Source organism: Bos indicus, chromosome 19 (genome assembly GCF_029378745.1).
Source record: "Bos indicus isolate NIAB-ARS_2022 breed Sahiwal x Tharparkar chromosome 19, NIAB-ARS_B.indTharparkar_mat_pri_1.0, whole genome shotgun sequence".
NCBI lineage: Eukaryota > Metazoa > Chordata > Mammalia > Artiodactyla > Bovidae > Bos > Bos indicus.
In genome coordinates this window covers 38014584-38033304 of record NC_091778.1, presented here as the reverse complement: position 1 = coordinate 38033304, position 18721 = coordinate 38014584, and the positions used below count along the sequence as shown (strand labels likewise).

The 18721-nt window shown below is 48.5% G+C and overlaps 1 protein-coding gene across 2 annotated transcripts; it reads right to left on the bottom strand.

Annotated features, from left to right (window-relative positions):
- Positions 1–5047: 5047 nt before the first annotated feature.
- Positions 5048–18061, bottom strand: TAC4 (tachykinin precursor 4). Of its 2 annotated transcripts, none has more exons than XM_070773303.1 (5): positions 14158–18061; positions 9036–9129; positions 7171–7200; positions 6438–6488; positions 5048–5427 (listed from the first exon to the last, which is right to left on the bottom strand). In XM_070773303.1, the coding sequence occupies exons 1-5, from the start codon at positions 14272–14274 to the stop codon at positions 5384–5386; spliced, it is 336 nt and encodes a 111-aa protein (XP_070629404.1). In that variant the 5' UTR covers positions 14275–18061; the 3' UTR covers positions 5048–5383. The 2 variants fall into 2 exon arrangements, with proteins under 2 accessions (XP_070629404.1, XP_070629405.1); XM_070773304.1 differs by having other exon boundaries at positions 5048–5415.
- Between the last annotated feature and the right edge of the window lie 660 nt (positions 18062–18721).

Sequence of the window (18721 nt, the reverse complement as noted above, 5' to 3'; positions counted from 1 at the left end):
ACAACTGAGCGACTTCACTTTCATGCATTGGAGAAGGAAATGGCAACCCACTCCAATGTTCTTGCCTAGAGAATCCCAGGGACAGGGGTGCCTAGTGGGCTGCCGACTATGGGGTCACGCAGAGTCGGACACGACTGAAGCGACTTAGCAGCAGCAGCAGGCAGCATTTGTAGGTCAGAGACCTAAACCAGGATACAGAGATGTGCCTCATTCTGGTTCTGCTTCTGATTTAGGAATAAACTGTTTAGTAAGCACTGTCCCTTTACTTTTGTGGTTTCCTTCAGTCCTTACCACATCATCACTGTAGGTAAATATTGTAGCCCTCTTCCACAGGAGAAAATTTGAGGCTCAGAAGTCTTAGTGCTGGGTTATAGAAAAAGAATGAAAGCGTTGCTTCTCTTGAGTCCAGATCCCATGCTTCTGACAAAACTACTGTGAGTCATCTGATGCCTCGGTGCCTGCTTTCCTGTTTCTCACTAGGGGGAACAGTGAGTCACATTAAGTAGTTTTTAAGAATATGGTGTGCCCTTTATATGGCAAGATGATTCTCTTGACATGACCTGAGCTTTGGTTTATCCCTGTGGTTCTGGGCGGGTTGCCTGACTGGGATTAGGAATGGCCTCTAATGGAGTTCATGTGAAGCCAGTATAAAAAAATACCACAACTTGCTTCCATCATGCATTCCTTCTGGAATATGAAATGAGTGAAAAGCAGTTTTTTTGGAAGTATATTAGTCACTAGGCATAAACATGTCTGCCTTTTTCTCCTTTGAAGAGCAGTTGATATGCCAAACATTGAAGGAGCATGGTTTTTATGATCCCAGGTACTGGGATCAAGCAGTGTTGCTCTCCGTGGTGATCCTTACCCATTTTACTTAACTTCTGACCTTTTGAAAATCTAATAAAAGTATTGGGTCTTTTAAAAGAAAAATATACAGAAGTGCAAATATGCACACATTTGTCTACAGTTCAGGAGATTGAGGGTTTGAGAAAGCTCCAGTGAAAAGGTAGACGGGAGCCCCACCTGCCAGCCTTCACTCAGCCCTCGGCTTGTGCATGGTTTGTGCAGGCCCAGGTGACAGGTCCCATTAAGTGAGGTCCAGTGACGACCAAAGAGAAGTCCTTACTGAAGGTTAACATGCCGCCTGCCCATGGTTTCACAGATGCACTTGTATACACAGTGCTGTATAGAGTTTTGCATATTCAGAGAATGAGGTGAAACTTTGCTAAATATAATGTATGTTAGGAGTTCTAAAAACTACTTTTTGCTCTTCACTGGGATCATGGAGTTACAGAATTGGACACTGGTTTTACTCCAGCACTTTCTGCTGCAAACCTGTATGACTGCATCTCCCAGACTGTCTGCTGCTGATGAGGGCAGTTTAATTGCCCACTTCCTTTGTGGTATCTTCAACAAAATGCCAATGAATGTCACTAAGAAGAAGGTAAAAAAGGACTGCCCAGTGGTGAAAAATGTCCCTTGTGCTGAAATATCAGTTTGTCTCTTCTGTTACGTGGTACCTGTAGATGCTACCACCGTTCTGGGGTTTGGGGTTTGTTGATTTGTGCCCGAGTGGAGAAAATAACCTGTGTTGTCGCACAGCTTTGGCTCCGCTACTCCCCCTGGATGCTCTGTGTGAGAACATCTTTACCCTGGACCAGTCATGTCCATTCACAAAACCAGTGTTTCTTAACTCGATACATGTTTTGGAAACCACTGACGTTTTATTCAATCATATGCAGAGTTTTTAGAAATCTATACCCTTATCTCAAAAAAAAGGTGTGGTAAGTCACCTCCAGAAATGGTCACCAACAATCCCATCTCTGTATATGAGTGCTGCTCCTTCCAATAAGAGCTAATTTTCCTTAAGGGTGTGGGCTGGACTTCTCACTAATCAAAGGTGCCAGAAGTGATATTTTAGCTGTTTGTACTTTTGCAGTTGGAAACCTGACATTTTCAGACCAGAAACTTAAGTGTCAAAAATCCAGACCCTCTACCCTGCTGACCTCCTGAAACTAAAGAATCCTCCAGCTAAGGGTTGCCACCCTAGAGAATCATGAGAAGTACTGTTTTATTTTTTTGGCCATGCTGAGTGGCATATGGGATCTTAGTTCCCTGACTAGGGATCAAACTCATGACCCCTACAGTAGATGTGCACAGTCTTAACAATTGGACTGCCAGGGAAGTCCCTGGAAGTACTTTAAACCATTGACTATTTTGGGATGGTTAGATATACATACAGATACATAGCAGTGTGTAAGTGAAAAAAGGACTTGAGAGTAAAGGACCTTTCCTTCTGACCTTTTGAGAATCTAATAAAAGTATTGGGTTTTTTAAAAGAAAAGTGTACATAAATGCAGATACGCACACATTTGTATACGGTTTAGGAAACAGACTTTGAAGTCATTTCTGAACTTGGGTTAATTAATAAACTGGCTTGAGAAAGCTCCAGTGAAAAGGCAGGAACCTCATCTGCCTGCCTTCACAGTTGGGCCTTGTAGTTTTATTTTGGTGAATGATTGCCTGTGATTGGAAGCCAGATGTGCCCAGAGGAGGACCTCCACCTTGTGTAGCTCTAGGGGAGCAGTATTCATGCAGTGGCACCCACAGACCCAGTTTAACCCTGGTTGATACCTCAGCTTCCAGTCAAGTTGCCTCTCAGGTCCTTGCCTAGCCTTAGAATTCTTAGTCACCACCTTATAGAAGTGGATCAGGAAAGGTGAATATCCTGTTACAAATAGGTCTCCAGTTCCCCTGGAGTTCATGTGGCTTCCCATTCTTGGATTAAGTTCCCATTTATCTTGGCTTTCAAGTTTCCATAAGTGGATTCCACCTGGGTAGTTTTCATCATTCCCCTACACAGCCTCCACATACAGCTGGATTAGTCTTTTCCTGTTTTCATTTGGGAAGCCTCCATGTCAGCATTCCCCCAAGTGAAGTATTACAGGTAAAATGGGCACTGTAGTCAAACTTGGAAAACAGTTGCAGTTGCATATTGATATGTTTCTTGAGTTCAGGGCGTCTCAGAACCTCTCGGGATTTTCCAAGGAGACAGAATGTAACGTTTCCTAAAATGGTCTGGAAGGATTCTCTGGAGACCAGTATGCTGTGGGGGCAGACATTTAGATGTTTCTTTGGTACTTACTGAAATGGCCCAACTAAAAAGGAATTCCTTGTGAAGACTTCCTTATTTTTCTGCCTGAGACATGTCTGTAATTGTGGCAGAGACCAAGTCATTGTAGGGGTCAAATGTGCTTGGAGTGAAGGACCTTCCCTCAAATCCTGGCTCTGGGATTTCCGGTGCAGATTGACGATAATACTTGTGGAGGTAACTTGTCTTTTAGAGTGCCTAATATATTCAGTCATTCATTTGTACACAAAAGATGTAGAACTTGGTCTCCTGGAGAAGATGAGCATTAAATTCCTAATTGTGATCAGTGCCCTGAAGGGCAAAGGACAGGTGTTGGGTAAGCATAACTGGAGAGAACTAGCTGAGCTTGGTTATTCAGGAAGCCCTGACTGAGAAGGGAGCTTGCTTAGATGATTGGGTTAGCCAGTTGGGTGGGGAGGGGGGCGTGGGCAGCGTTCCAAGAGGGAGAGCCTAAGCACAGATCACAAAAGCTGGCGAGCCTCTGGTGTGCCTAAGGGTCTGAGAGAATGTCTGGTAGTGGCTGAGGGGGGATGGGGGGTGAGGATCAAGGAGCACAGGGCCTTGAAGGCCCCAACAAGAATGTCAGGTTGACCTAGGAAACTGAACTGTGGCCAGTAGGGGATGGACAGGCCCACCATGTTAAAAGGTCCTGCTCTGGATGGAGAACAGTAAGGTGGGAAGCACGGATGCCTGTTCCGGAGGCTGCTGCCCCCTAGGCAAGGGAAGATAGTACCTCCTGTGAATAAGTGTAGTAAGAGCGGCAAGAAGAATTTAGGTATATTTTCAAGAATGACTAACTAGGGGGAGGTGTTTAGAGGGGGCAGTGAGGGCTGGGGAGTCACTCCCAGGTTTCTGGCCCACAGCAGGGTGTGCAGCAGTGCCGTCTGTAGACCTGAGCCAACGAAAGCAGTTTGTCGTGGGGCTGCAGGTCAAAAGCTGAGCATGAGGACCATGCATCCTACGTGAGTCCTTCGTGAAAACCCTCTCCAAGGACCTCTGAGCTCTATTGGCACGGGGGTAAAGACAATTAAGAAGCGGTCTGTGTACTTGACAAACCCTGTTGTTGAGATATGTCAGATATGAGTTCTGCAGTGGAAGAATGTGCAAAGTGCTGCAGGAACTCGGTGGAGGGAGTGAATGAGTAGTTGCGGGGTTGGGACCTCTGAGTAAGAATTCACCAGCATGGGAGAATGGCATGTGCAGACACCAGCTTGAGGGGATGTGATGGGTGTGAAACGAGTTGTTGGAGAGCAAGGGCTGCCTTGAGTGAGTACATTGCTTCTGCCCTCTTTGTTCTTAGTTCTTCAAGGACAAACTCCAGTCTCCCTCCCTGCTCCCAGTCCCGCCTGAGGGCCCAGCAAAGTGCCAGCCCAAGGAGGGAACTCACTGAAGGGTCAGTGGCTTCAGCCGAAGCTTGAATGTCTCCAGCTTCAAACATGGGAATAAAATCTTCAGCCCTCTCTTCGTCACGTGGGGTTGTCACAGTGAGCCACCTCCCAGGACCACAGCTGGGCCAGGACAGTGGCCCCCTGTCACCTCCCTGAGGTGTGGCCTTTTCCCTTACTCCAGAGCTCTTCAAATGACTAGCTGCCTGTGACCTCAAAACAGAGCGATCAGTTGAGGGGCCACCTCATACACGAGAATTGATGAAGGACCTGGGCCCCAATTCTCCAAGTCCAAGGACACATGGATTTGGGTCCTCGAGGTTATGATGGTGGGTAGGCATGGGCTACCTGTGTCCCAAGCCCGTTTTCCCACCTCAGAGGACCGGGGCTATTTAGTGTTTGCCTTTACAACTCTGGAAGAGGTCTCCTGGCTGCTGACACGCCAGGCCCCTGGGCAGGGTGTTGAGCCCAGGTCATCCCTGTCCGCTGCCCTGCACCAGAGAAGAAATCATTCGCTCTTCATTGGTTTATTGAACACTTGCTGTGTTATGGGCACAGGATTGAGAGAAACGGGGGTAGGAAGGTATCAGTGGGACGACTCCTGCTATGCAGTGAGGTCCGAGTGTGTGGGGTCATTCACTAGCTTTCAGAGGTGACAACAGCACACTTGTGCACGACTGCTGCTTGAGACCGAGAGTCCTGGGAGGAGCCCAGTGAGTTCAGCGTGGTGGGAGGGACACACGAGCACAGAAGACATGGAGCAGCGGGCTGGCCTGGTCGGCTGGTTGGCTGCCACGTCCAGGTAAGGAGAGGGGTTTCGTCCTCTGGGAGGCGGGGCTGGGGGCTTTCACTCTGACCCATGGTTCTCAGCCTCTTTGCCTGGGAAGAGTGCTGCACATAAGCAGTGGTTAGGGGAGCCTTGCTGCCGCCTCCACCCTTGGAGGCCTTCCCTGGTCATCCACTCAAGGCCCTCCATTTGCCCAATTCAGGTTTCTCCAACTGTAGTTATTTAGGGCAATCAAATTCCAGGTTAATCTGGCAGAGCTTCCGTTTTTCAATCATAAATGCCTCTAGATAGTGGATGAGCCAACCCTCACTAATCCTCTCTAAAGAAAGGGAGTGGTAATCCAGCACTTAAAATTCCAATGGCCCTCTGAGGGTCCCATGAAGTGCCTGGACTAGGGAGCAGGAGACGGTGTTTAGTCCTGGCTCTGTTAACAGTTCACCGTGTGACTTTGGGCAAATTGTTTCCATCCCTGAAAAATGATGATTTCTAAGGTTCCTGCCAGCGCTTTGCATGGAGGGATGTGCATTTCCATGTTGGCACTGGGGTGACTTCCATGGCCCTTCAAATGAAATGGCTCAAACACTTGGGAAAAACTCTTGGGGGGAATATAGAGAACTTTCCCACCTTGATTCCCAAGAGCCTCTGTTGGAAGGAGCAGGTGTTCTATCAGGGAAGCTAGAGAGGGGCCCACAGGTCTGCAGCTCTGGGGGGAGAGTCAGGATTAAGGAAGCAGACGAGCTTGGTGTCTGCTCAGCTATGTCACCCCATGCCCTTTCTCTTGAGCTTGCTAGCTTGAGCTCTGAATCTTTCTACAGCCTGAGTCACTTATCTACTGATTCACTTACCTTCTTGTTTATTTATTGAACATCCCCTTGAACGCCTTTGTGGTTGTGGCCCAGGCCAGAAAGCGTCAGCTGATGACCCCTCCCAGAGTGATATTGCCTTTATTTAGGTTGTTGAAGACAGAAAATACCTAAGACTCTCTAACAATTAGGGAATAAGGGGCGTGTTCCAGGGTCTGGAGAACCACACAGCATTCTCGGTGGCTTCAGCTGGCCCTGAGAGTGGGGAGCAGAATGTGCCTGTGTGTGCTGCTGGAGAAGCTATCACCTACCTTCTGTAGTTGCTCCTCCTCGCCCCTGGACCACTGGTTCTCGCTGATACCCTTGTGATGAAGAGAGGAGACAGAGAAGAAAAAGAGAAAGTGAAGCAGAGGAAGACTGTCTTGGGAACCAAAAAAGACAGGACCAGAACTGGGGACTCAGGAATAGAGTAATTTCTCTAGGAACTGAGGTTCTTCATTCACTGATTCATTCATTGATTCCTTCCTCTTTCTCTCCCATTTTCCCTCCCTTCTGCCCTTCCTTCCACAAATACTTCATAAGCGCCTCTAATAGAAACTGTGGGGACAGGAGATGGCAGACTTTTACCTGCCCGTGGGGTGGTTTTTACTCTCAGGACACCAGCCATGTGACCCAGCAGAACAGTGCAGGGCAGTATGCCAAGGAGGGCACCATGCCCAGGCCATGAAGACAGGGTTAGGGTTTTCAGTTTTAAGGTCCTTCTGGATTGATGGTTTCTTCAACTCTAGGCTTTAGACCCATGGTAATTTTGAACCTTTGGCAGAACTGGATTCATCGCCATCTCCTCATCCTTGCAGCTGCTCCCTCGGCGCACACAGACCACCTCTCCAAGGAACCAACCAGGAAGCCTATGCAGCCAAACCACTCTGGCCCCACCCTCAACAATGCCAGCCTGTGCACCCTGGCCAGAGCATCTCCCTCACCTCCCTGACAACTCGGTCTTCCCCAGGGAGCATGTGGGGGGAAGGTGTGGATAACACTTACCTGTTCCCTCTGACTGAATGGGAGGTATTCCTAGGGGAAAGAGAAGAAATAAGGGTTGCACTGCTTCCCTGGGGGCCCAGTGAGATGAAACAGCTCATGGCTCTTTGGGATCCATGCCTTTGGTGGGTCTTTGGGGACTCTGGTCTCCCCCTGTTGTCCTGGTGTGACTGGGCCGCACCAGATACATCTGGGTAGGAGGCAGTTTAGGGTAGTGGGAAGTGTGCATACTGTGGAGTCTGCCTGGTGCTAGTCAAGCGTCCTTGGGAAAGTACTTAGCCTATGTGAACCTTAGTTTCCCTGCTGGTGATAAAGGAGATATTAGGAGATTTAACCACAAGTGAGCACAGCGTTCAGTAAATATTTCCCGTATACCCCCACCTCCTGCTTCCTGGGTTTCTGGATTTGAAAGAGATCTCTGAAATGGCCCAGGCCAAAACTCATTTTGTGGAAGAAACTGAGGCCAAAGTTTGGTCACAAGTTAATTTTCTCTATTTTATTTTATGGTGCATGTAGCAGGAAGATTTTCTCTATTTTTAAATGTGTTTTTTAAAGTTACAAAAGCAGTTTCTGAATAAATGCCCACTATCAAGTGGTAAAGTAGAGTTTAGTGTAGTAAAAGTCCCCCTTAACTTTTGCTCTCCCTCACCTTCACTTCTATCCTAGATGTAAAACACTGGTGACAGTTTGATATTTATCCTGGAACTCTCCCTATGTTTTCATGTGTGTGTGTGTGTGTGTGTGTAAGTATGCAGTGATTTTTTTAAACATGTAGGCTCGTATCTTATATATTGTTACATAACTTGCTTTTTCCACTTAGCCAATATCTTGGAAATCTTTATCTTTCCACAGATCTGCCTCATCCACTTCAATGGTCACAAAGGCTATGGATGTGCCAGACTTCCCTGGTGGTCCAGTGGTTAAGAATTCACCTTCCAATCCAGGGGACTCAGGGTCGAGCCCTGGTTGGGGAACTAAGATCCCACATGGTACAGGGTAACTAACTAGGCCCATGCTACAACTAGAAAAGTCCAAGTGCTGCAACCAAGACTCAGCACAGCCAAAAAAAAAAAAAGGCCATGGATGTGTCTAATATATTTTTATTATCCCCCCCCCATTGATAGTTTTTAGGTTATTTTCACATTCTTGCTATTTGGCACACATACCTCAGGGCTTATGTAGCAATAGCATTTCTATTTGATGGGTTTCCTGAAGCGAACCTATCAGTCAGAAGGTATGCATGTTGCCAACTTTGATGGATATTGCCAAAATGTCCTCCAAATGGACAGTGTATTAAAGTGTATGTAAGTGCCAGTTTTTTCATATCCTCACAAAAACCACTTTTAAAAATTTAGTTGTCAATAAGAAAACTGCTCTCTGTTCAGACTTTTTTCCTCTTTGTCCTCCCAGGATACAGATTTCATGTCGAGAGTGCCCTCAGGGAACATAGATTCATTTTAATAATTCTACTTGAACCAAACAGAATCTCACAGAAAGCTTAGTCTTTGGGTTTACTCACATCAGAGGCAGATCTCAAGTTCTACCACCTCTCTCCATAGACCTCCACAGTACTGAAGGAAGGCACCAGCAGGGTGCAAAATATTTGTCCCCACCCTTAGGGTCACTGCACTCCCCAGGTGCTGGAGTGGTTTTACCTGTTGCCTGGCATAATTAACACTCTCTGAAATGTCCTGATCTGGATAACAATTGATATGGACACTGTATCCCATTCCATAGCGTGAGTGACCACTACTGGACTGGAGTAAGGGATGCTGAGTCCTGGGCTTTAAGTTAGGGCCTCTGTTTGGGGTAACAGAACCCACCCATAAGCCTTTATCCCTGGGTGTCCGCCCACATCTGTCACTCACCTCCTACCTGCTTCCCCATTAGCCCAAAGAACTGGCTGGCTTTCCCCTTCTTCACGTTCCGGAGTTGAAGCAGGATGCTGGGGATGACATCTACCTGAAGAAGCAGAGAGTTCCTTAGAGTTGAGGGCAGGCTGACAACAAAACAGTCTGAACAATAACAATCTCAATAACCCATGCTCTGCGCTGGCATTGATCTCCTCACATTTTATACAATACTGCAAATAATAACAGCAATAATAAATGGCTAACGTTAAAGTGTTCCTAAGCACTTTCATATATTAACACAATCCTTACCAAAACCACATAAAGAAAGTACTATTTGGGTCTCCATTTTACAGATGGAAACTAAGGCTCAGAGGGATTACCAGTCAGGATGTGAGATGAAGCCAGCCTCGAACCCAGGTCATCTAACTCAAAGGCTCAGACACTCCAGGCATAATCTCATTTACGCTTCACAACCACCATGTGAAATATCCATCTACAGATGGGGACACAGGTTTGTGATTAGGTGACTTGTCCAAGGTCATACAGGAAGTGGTAGAGTCAGAATCCAAACTCAGTCTGACTCTAGACTCCTGCTCTTCTCTCTCCCTCTGGCACTCCCCTCATCGTCCTGGATTTAACCTGGGCCTCTCATGGCATGTGGCCTGGGGCAGAGGCCACTCCCTCAGGCAAAGACATTTTCATCCTTTAGCTCAAAGTGAAGTCACTCAGTCGTGTCCGACTCTTTGTGACCCCATGGACTGCAGCCTCCTAGGCTCCTCCATCTATGGGATTTTCCAGGCGAGAGTACTGGAGTGGGTTGCCGTTTCCTTCTCCAGGGGATCTTCCCCCAGAGGATCTTCCCAACTCAGGGATTGAACCCGGGTCTCCCACATTGCAGGTGAATGCTTTACCCTCTAAGCCACCAGGGAAGTCCCTCATCCTTCAGCTGGTGGGGTAAAAGTTCTGGACCAAGGACTATAGATTTAAGTTCTCATTTCTCCATTAACCTTTGTGACCTTGGCCAACGGCCTCTCCTTCCCTGGAGCCTCTGATGAAGGGCCTGCTTGGCTCTGCTGAGACTGAGCGATGCTTGCTAGTGGAGAAAGTGATAGTGGGTGACAGTCATTAGACCATCTTCATGTCTTTGTATCCCCAATACCTGGCACAGTGCCTGGTACACACAGGAGCTCAGCATGTATGGGATGCAGGATGGTGAACGAAAGGCCCTTTCTCTGATAGTCTGGGAATAGGGAAGAGGATGGGGTTTCCTTTTCCAGGAAGGGTGAGACAGGTGACCAGAGCCCTAGAGTAACATGGGGTTGGGTCACGGGCTCTTCCATTCCCAGTTTCCCCAGGGGCAGCCCTGAAGCTTCAGGGACAAGCAGGGACCTGGCTGGGGTGAAGTGGAAACCCCCTCGGCTCTCCCAGCTTATCCCAGCTTTTGGGATCAGGAGTGGATTGTTTTCTAAGCCTTGGACTAATTCAGTCACTTCCAGTCTGTCTCTTCTCCAGGACATCAATGGCTGGGGCAGCTGTCTCAGGCTGGAGTCATCTAGCCTGGCCAGGAACCGGAAAAGTGTCTTTGGAGATTTGGACCCATTTCTGAAAAGCTTATGAAAAGCACTTTGCCTTGGTAAAAGGCAGTCTTCAAATGCAAGCTGGACAGAATGTTTTTTTCTTTTCTCCCACCCATTAGGTTTCTGGGGCCCGTTGGGAGGTGTCTTTTACTCAGGAAGGACTCTTGCCCTGACCAGAAGCTCTTCTTACCCCTTTAACTCAAATCCCCAGCTCCAGGGCTAACTGGGAGTCCTGAGAGCAAGGGAGAAAATCAGATCATCCCTAACAGAGGCATCATTCCTCATTCAGATGAGATGGTTCCTATATCCCAAATTCTGTGTCTTGGGAAGTAGAGGGATGTTAAATGAGAGTGAGCCAAGAAGAAGCTTCAGATGCAGCTGCAGCATGGAAAGCCCCACGAGGCACTGGTTGAAATCGATGATGTTTCCCACGTAACCGTGTAGAGTGGTCCCTATTACACAGCTTCCCAGCGCCTGGGCCATGTCCCCTGATGGGCACAGACTCCAAGTCAGAGCTGGAAAAAAAACCTTGGGGGCCATCTTTTTCCCCCCCTCTCCCATTTTACAAGTGAGGAAACTGATGTCCCCAGGTCACACAGAGTCGGTGGAGAAGCTGAGACTTGAACCTTTATCTCCTCAGCCTGCTGTCTTCTCAAAGGCACACACTTCCACGTTCAGACAAACCAGGAAGGAAGCCCACCAGAAGGAAAGCCACCAGGCATAGCTGTTACTTGATGGCTTGTCCTGCAGCCCCAGTGTCCTCACTGTCCCCGGATTAGGGGGAGCAGGCCCAGCCCTGTCCCATCTGCCCTCCCGGAGGCTTTCCCTGAGCACTTTGCCTGTGTGTCTCTAGTCCACTGGCCTCGTGCCCCTGTCTGATGGGAACCTCCGAGGCCAGGATCTTTGTCTCTCTGACTAGATGGGGTGGGGCACAGACGCTGTGTCTCTAGCTGTGAGATTTCTTCCCAGTGACAGCACTCAGGTCAGCTTAGTAGGAGAGGCTGGCAATCAAACCACTACTTGTCAGGGAATAAGTTTCTACACATGAGACAAAACAGTGATCCCACTCCAAGTTGACCCCCTTGAAAGGATGTGCTGGACAATGTCCTCCGAGGCACAGATACACAGAATAAGACATTGGGCAAGGTGTACAGTTGTGCTTTTGACGCTGTGTAATATTGGACGCACTGCTTGACCTTTCTATGCTTCAGTTTCCCTATCTGTGATATGGGGATAGAAATGGTGCCTTTCCCACAAGGTGCAGATGAGGATTAAATGGGTTAATATTTATGAGGCATTTAGGACAGTGTCAGGAACATGTATATGTTAAATAAGTTTGTTAAATGAAGCATGAACACACATACTGTTAATTCCATATATCACTAGGCCATTCAGGTATGAGATAAATCAAATCCCTTACAATTATACAGGTGACGTGACAAATAGATTCAAAGGATTAGATCTGATAGAGTGCCTGAAGAACTATGGACGGAGGTTCACATTGTATAGGAGGCGGTGATCAAAACCATCCCCAAGAAAAAGAAATGCAAAAAAAAAGGCAAAATAGTTGTCTGAGGAGGCCTTACAAATAGCCGAGAAAAGAAGAGAAGCAAAGGGCAAAGGAGAAAAGGAAAGATATATCCATCTGAATGCAGAGACCAGAGAATAGCAAGGAGAGATAAGAAAGGCTTCTTAAGTGATCAATGCAAATAGAGGAAAACAATAGAATGGGAAAGACTAGACATCTTTTCAAGAAAATTAGAGATACCAAGGGAACATTTCACACAAAGATGGGCAAAATAAAGGACAGAAACAGTATGGACCTAACAGAAGAAGATACTAGGAAGAGGTGGTAAGAATAAACAGAAGAACTATACAAAAGAAATCTTAACAACCCAGTAACCATGATGGTGTGATCACTCACCTAGAGCCAGACATCCTGCAATGCGAAGTCAAGTGGGCCTTAGGACTATGAACAAAGCTAGTGGAGGTGATGGAATTCCAGTTGAGATATTTCAAATCCTAAAAGATGATGCTGTGAAAGTGCTGCACTCAATATGCCAGAAAATTTGGAAAAACTCAGCAGTTGCCATAGGACTGGAAAAAGTTTTCGTTCCAATCCCAAGAAAGGCAATTCCAAAGAATGTTCAAATTACCGCACAACTACACTAATGTCACATGCTAGCAAAGTAATGCTCAAAATTCTCCAAGTTAGGCTTCAACAGTATGTGAACCGAGAACTTCCAGATGTTTAAGCTGGATTTAGAAAAGGCAGAGGAACCAGAGATCAAATTGCAAACATCCATTGGATCATAGAAAAAGTAAGAGGATTCCAGAAAAGCATCTACTTCTGCTTCGTTGACTACGCTAAAACCTTTGACTGTGTGGATCACAACAAACTGGGAAATTCTTAAAGAGATGGGAATACCAGGCCACCTTATCTGCCTCCTGAGAAACCTGTATGCAGGTCAAGAAGCAACAGTTAGAACCGGACATGGAACAATAGACTGGTTCCAAATTGGGAAAGGAGTATGTCAAGGCTGCATATTGTCACCCTGCTTACTTAACTTATATGCAGAGTACATCATGGGAAATGCCAGACTGGATGAAGCACAAGCTGGAGTCAGGATTGCAGGGAGAAATATCAGTAACCTCAGATATGCAGATAACACCACCCTTATGGCAGAAAGTGAAGAGGCACTGAAGAGCCTCTTGATGAAGGTGAAAGAGGAGAATGAAAAAGCTGGCTCAAAACTCAACATTTGAAAACAAAGTTCATGGCATTGGGTCCCATCACTTCATGGCAAATAGATAACAGTGACAGACTTTATTTTCTTGGGCTCCAAAATCACTGCAGATGGTGACCGCAGCCATGAAATTAAAAGATGCTTGCTCCTTGGAAGAAAAGCTATGACAAACTCAGCATATTAAGAAGCAGAGACATTATTTTGCTGACAAAATTCTGTCTAGTCAAAGCTATGGTTTTTCCAGTAGTCATGTATGGATGTGAGAGTTGGACTATAAAGAAGGCTGAGTGCCAAAAAATTGATCCTTTTGAACTGTGGTATTGAAGAAGACTCTTGAGAGTCCCTTGGACAGCAAGGAGACCAAATCAGTCAATCCTAAAGGAAATCAGTCCTGAATATTCATTGGAAGGACTGATGCTGAAGCTGAAGCTCCAATACTTTGATTACCTGATGTGAAGAACTGACTCACTGGAAAAGACCCTGATGCTGGGAAAGATTGAAGGCAGGAGGAGAAGGGGACAGAGGATGAGATGGTTGGATGGCATCACCAACTTGATGAACATGAGTTTGAGCAAGCTCTGGGAGATGGTGAAGGACAGGGAAGCCTGACATGCTGCAGTCCATGGGGTCTAAAAGAGTCGGACAGGACTGAGCGACTGAACAACAACAAAATACGCTTGCATCTCTTTGGAGGTCTATCAGGCCAGGGGCAACAGCCTTGAACATGCCCAGAGAGGGGAGGCAGACACCCTACCATGCAGTGTACAGCCTGCTCTCTTGCTATCATGCCCTGCTTTCCCCAAAGGTACCTACCTCCAGGGTCACAGCCACCCAGGAGCCAACTTCAGCATTGATTGCCAGTTCCTTGTCACCTGCCACAGTGCATGCAGACAGCCCCAGGAGGAGAAGCAAGGTGACACAGAGCAGCATCTTGGGACCCTAGGGGACCCCTCTCAGCCCAAAGACTGCCTCAAGCAGGCTTGGTCCTCTCTCTGGCTCCTCTCAGCAGGTGGGGGAAGCTCCACCTGTTCCGTCTTTCCAGCTACTCGGCCTCTTTCTTCAGCTTATCTGATGCCCCAGGCCATTTCCTGTAACTCCCCACCCCACTTGCTGGAAAAGCCAGTGATATCATGAGCTGCCCAGAGAAGGGACCAGGCCTCCTCCACTGCCGCCCCCAGCAGCTGATCTTTGTTGCAACACCACCTTACCTTTGGCCGCATTCCCCCAGGAGGCGGGTGCACAATGGGGCAGTGTGTAGGGCCTAGTGCTTTTGGCTTCCTGACTAGAAGCCCCGAGGGGGCCTTGGCATCTTGGAAATGGAGAGGGGGAACTGCCTGGTTTCTTCCTTCCCCTGTAGGAGAGGCCTCTCCCCAGAACTTAGTATTCTACCACTAGTCTCCCTTTCCTGTCACTGCACCCCTTCCTTGGCATTCCCCGCCATGTCTTGCCCTAAGAGATCAGTTTAGTTCAGTTGCTCAGTCCTGTCTGACTCTTTGAGACTCCATGACTGCAGCACGCTAGGCTTCCCTATCCATCACCAACTCCCAGAGCTTGCTCAAACTCATGTCCATCAAGTCAGTGATGCCATCCAACCATTTCATCCTCTGTCATCCCCTTCTCCTCCTGCTTTCAATCTTTCCCAGCATCAGGGTCTTTTCCAGTGAGTCAGTTCTTCACATCAAGTGGTCAAAGTATTGGAGCTTCAGCTTCAGCATCAGTCCTTGCAATGAATATTCAGGACTGATTTCCTTTAGGACTGACTGATTTGGTCTCCTTGGTGTCCAAGGGACTCTTAAGAGTCTTCTCCAATACCACAGTTCAAAAGGATCAATTTTTTGGCACTCAGCTTTCTTTATAGTCCAACTCTCACATCCATATATGATTACTGGTAAAACCATAGCTTTGTCTAGACAGACCTTTGTCAGCAAAATAATGCCTCTGGCTAAGTTTGTCATAGCTTTTCTTCCAAGGAGCAAACATCTTTTAATTTCATGGCTGCAGTCACCATCTGCAATGATTTTGGAACCCAAGAAAATAAAGTCTGTCACTGTTTCCATTGTTTCCCTATCTATTTGCCGTGAAGTGATGGGACCCGATGCCATGGTCTTTGTTTTCCAAATGTTGAGTTTTGAGCCAGCTTTTTCATTCTCCTCTTTCACCTTCATCAAGAGGCTCTTCAGTGCCTCTTTGCTTTCTGCCATAAGGGTGGTGTTATCCGCATATCTGAGGTTACTTATCCGCATATCTGAGGTTACTGATATTTCTCCCTGCAATCTTGGTTCCAGCTTATGCTTCATCCAGTCCAGCATTTTGCATGATGTACTGTGCGTATAAGTCTTGCCCTAAGAGATAAGATAAGACTTAAAAAAAATACAAGGAGGAATTGGGATTTGCCAGAAAAATGGCCTCTTGCTCAAATGTCATCAGCTCTAAAATATCTTCCCACTGCTGTCAAAGTGGTCTTTTCAAAGCCCTAACCTGACCCGTCTCTCCCTGCTTACAACCGTCCAGTGTCTCCCCATTGCCCATGGTGTAAAGTTCAAGCTCCCTAGCATGGAATTCAGAGCCCTTCTCCACTTAGTCCAACAGATATAGAACAAGGGTCCTGTGGTCGGAGAGCTGTGAATTCCATCCCCAGGGCCCTCACTAAATAGCTGTGTGACCTTAGGCATGTTACGTAGAATCCTCATCAGTAAAATGAGATTATTAATAGCACGTATTTCCAAAGTTGTTTGAGGATGAAATTAGATAATGCGTGTGGGGCACTTAGCACAGTGCATGATGGTAAATATTTAATACCCATTAACTATTATAGACGCTGGGTGAGGCACTGGGCGACAGAAGATGAATAAGGCACTGTCCCTGCCCAACAGCATCTCACAGCCTCTAGGAAAGAAGAACTCTGGTTGGCAGATAAGCTGCATTCAGTTTGCTTGTGCCAGCAAGAGGTGGAGGGGAGAGAAGGCTGTGCTCCATGTCCTCAGTCTGCCCATTTCTTGCCTGCAGACAGCTTCCCCACCTGTTCCCATACAGGATAAGATTCCCCGCCCCTACACACTGTCCTTAGCTGTTTCTCTGCCTGGACTTCCTTTTCCACGTGGTAAACTCCCACTTGTTAAAGGTCTGCTTAGTGGTCACCCCCAGTAGAGTTTTTCTCTTTCCTGACTCCAGCAAGAATTAACTGGCCCCTTTCCTGGGCTTTCCCAATGTCTCCCACTCATATCTCTCACAGCTCTGCACAGGACGTGGTCAGAGGCTGAGCAGGTCGTGTCCTGCGCTGAGGAGGCTGCTGACCGGGGGAGTGCAGGCAGAACCTGGCCCTCGCTCTCTCATTGTGCAGTACAGCCTGGCATGAAGCTTCACCCCCTGCACGAAGGTGTCTGGCTCCATTTCTCCCACAGGGTCAGTTGGGCTGAAGACAGCCCTGCCACGCTGCTCTATTATGCCACGAGCGCTCTGAGAGTGGGGCTGTGATATATGCGTGCTTGGCACACAGTGGGTCCTTAAGAAACATGCAATCACTCCACGCCCAGGCCAGTGAAGGCAGAGATGTTATAAGGGCAAATGTGGAGGTTTAGGCAAGGCCACGTTACTTTCTCTCCTTTTCAGGAATCTCCTTGGTGAATCCCAACCTGATAGTTTAGGGACTTCCTTGGTGGTCCAGTGGTTGAGAAGCCTACTTCCAATGCAGGGGACACGGGTTTGATCCCTGGTCAAGCAACTAAGATCCCACATGCTTTGGGGCAACTAAGCCCGCGCCACGACTACTGAATCTGCTCTCTAGAGCCCAATCTCCTTAACAAGAAAAGTCTGAGTGCCACAACTAGCGAAGCCAGCATATAGCAACAGAGAGTCCAGGCACCACAATGAAGACACAGAGCAGCTAAAATGAAAACAACCCCCCCAAAACCCTGATGGCTTCAGAATCCCTGCATTTGCTAAAATGCAGGTTCCCCAGCTCAGCCCCTTCTGACCTAGTCAACCCTAGTTTGTGGGTCTGAATCTACACAGCCCCCAGCCAACTTTCCCACGGGCAGGGCACTTAATAACTTACAGTCCACTTTGGTTCTCCACTTTTGTTAACAAGTTTTTCCGTACAGAGATGAATGGCCCCTTCACTTTACAGACGTGGAAACTGACACTGGATTTCACAAGCCAGCAGGTTGGGCTTGGTCTAGGTTACACTGAGAATTACTGGTTGACTAGCATCCCCGGTCCCTGGTCAGCTGCTTTCCACTTTCCCACAAGAGCAAGCAGTCCATGGCTGGAGGCAGAGTAACAGCATTCACCTGTAGACAGGGGAGATGGCTTCCCATTCTGCAGGTTGAAACCCAGTGACCTTAGGACCCAAGGGCCCTCTCTGAGCTTCAATTTCTCCATCTGCAAATTGGAGCCAACCCTCATCTGGTGGTGGTAAGTGTTTTATGAATGCCCATCCTTAAAGAGCTCAGCACAGTGACTTGCACATAGCATGAGTTGAGTTAGTCCTAACTTAAGTTTTGTGATTATTCTACCTCTGGAACCCTGGACCTTAGCGCTGGTCTCCTGGCCCCAGTTTGACAGAGTGTGGTGGGGGCACAGCGGGGAGGGGGCAGGGGTCACAGGGTAGAGGAGAGGGCGGCAGGAAGAAGGGAGAGAAAATCCCGAAGGTCCGGAAGGCTGGGAGGGAGGCCGGGCACCAGCTGGAAACCGCGGCTATTTGCAGCTTTGCCCTCGGGCTGCGGTCAGGCTGGCGCTCTCGGCCGGGCTGCCGAGCCCGCCGCCCCGCCCGGTGCCCTCGGCCACCCGGGCACTTCCCTGGCCTGCGGGTCCCTCCTCGCCCGATCCTCGCGGCCCGGCGGGGGGTTGGGGAGCCGCTGCTGAGCCGGGCCGAGGCCTCTGGAGCTGGCAGAGCGCGGGGCTGGGGCGGGGGCAGCGCCGGGGGCGGGCGGGCCGCGAGGTGAGTCGCGGCCGCGGCGAGGCTGCCCGGGCGCCGGGTGGGCGCGCACGATTGTTAAAGGCTGCGGTTTGGCTAAGATTGCGGAGCCGAGAGAGGAAAGGACGCAGGAGGGAGGACAGCTAGGAAGAGGGAAACACGAGCCGAGGGCGGGATGCGGGCAGGAAGCTGACGTTTCCTGAGCGCCGACTGCGTCCAAAGGAGGTGGAAAGACTATCCCCACTTTACCGGCCGGCTCGGGGAGGCTGGGTGCCTCGGGCGAGGCCGTCCAGCTGTGAAGCCGCGGAGCCCGGAGCCTGATCGGCCTCTTTCCCTGCGGCTGAGAACGCAAACGCAAGCCGGGGCAGGGGCGGGGCGGGCCGGAACGGGAAGGGGACCGGGGGCGCTGGCTCTCTGGGTTCCCCAGCCCGGAGGACGCCACAGAGACCCTGTTTCAGTCTC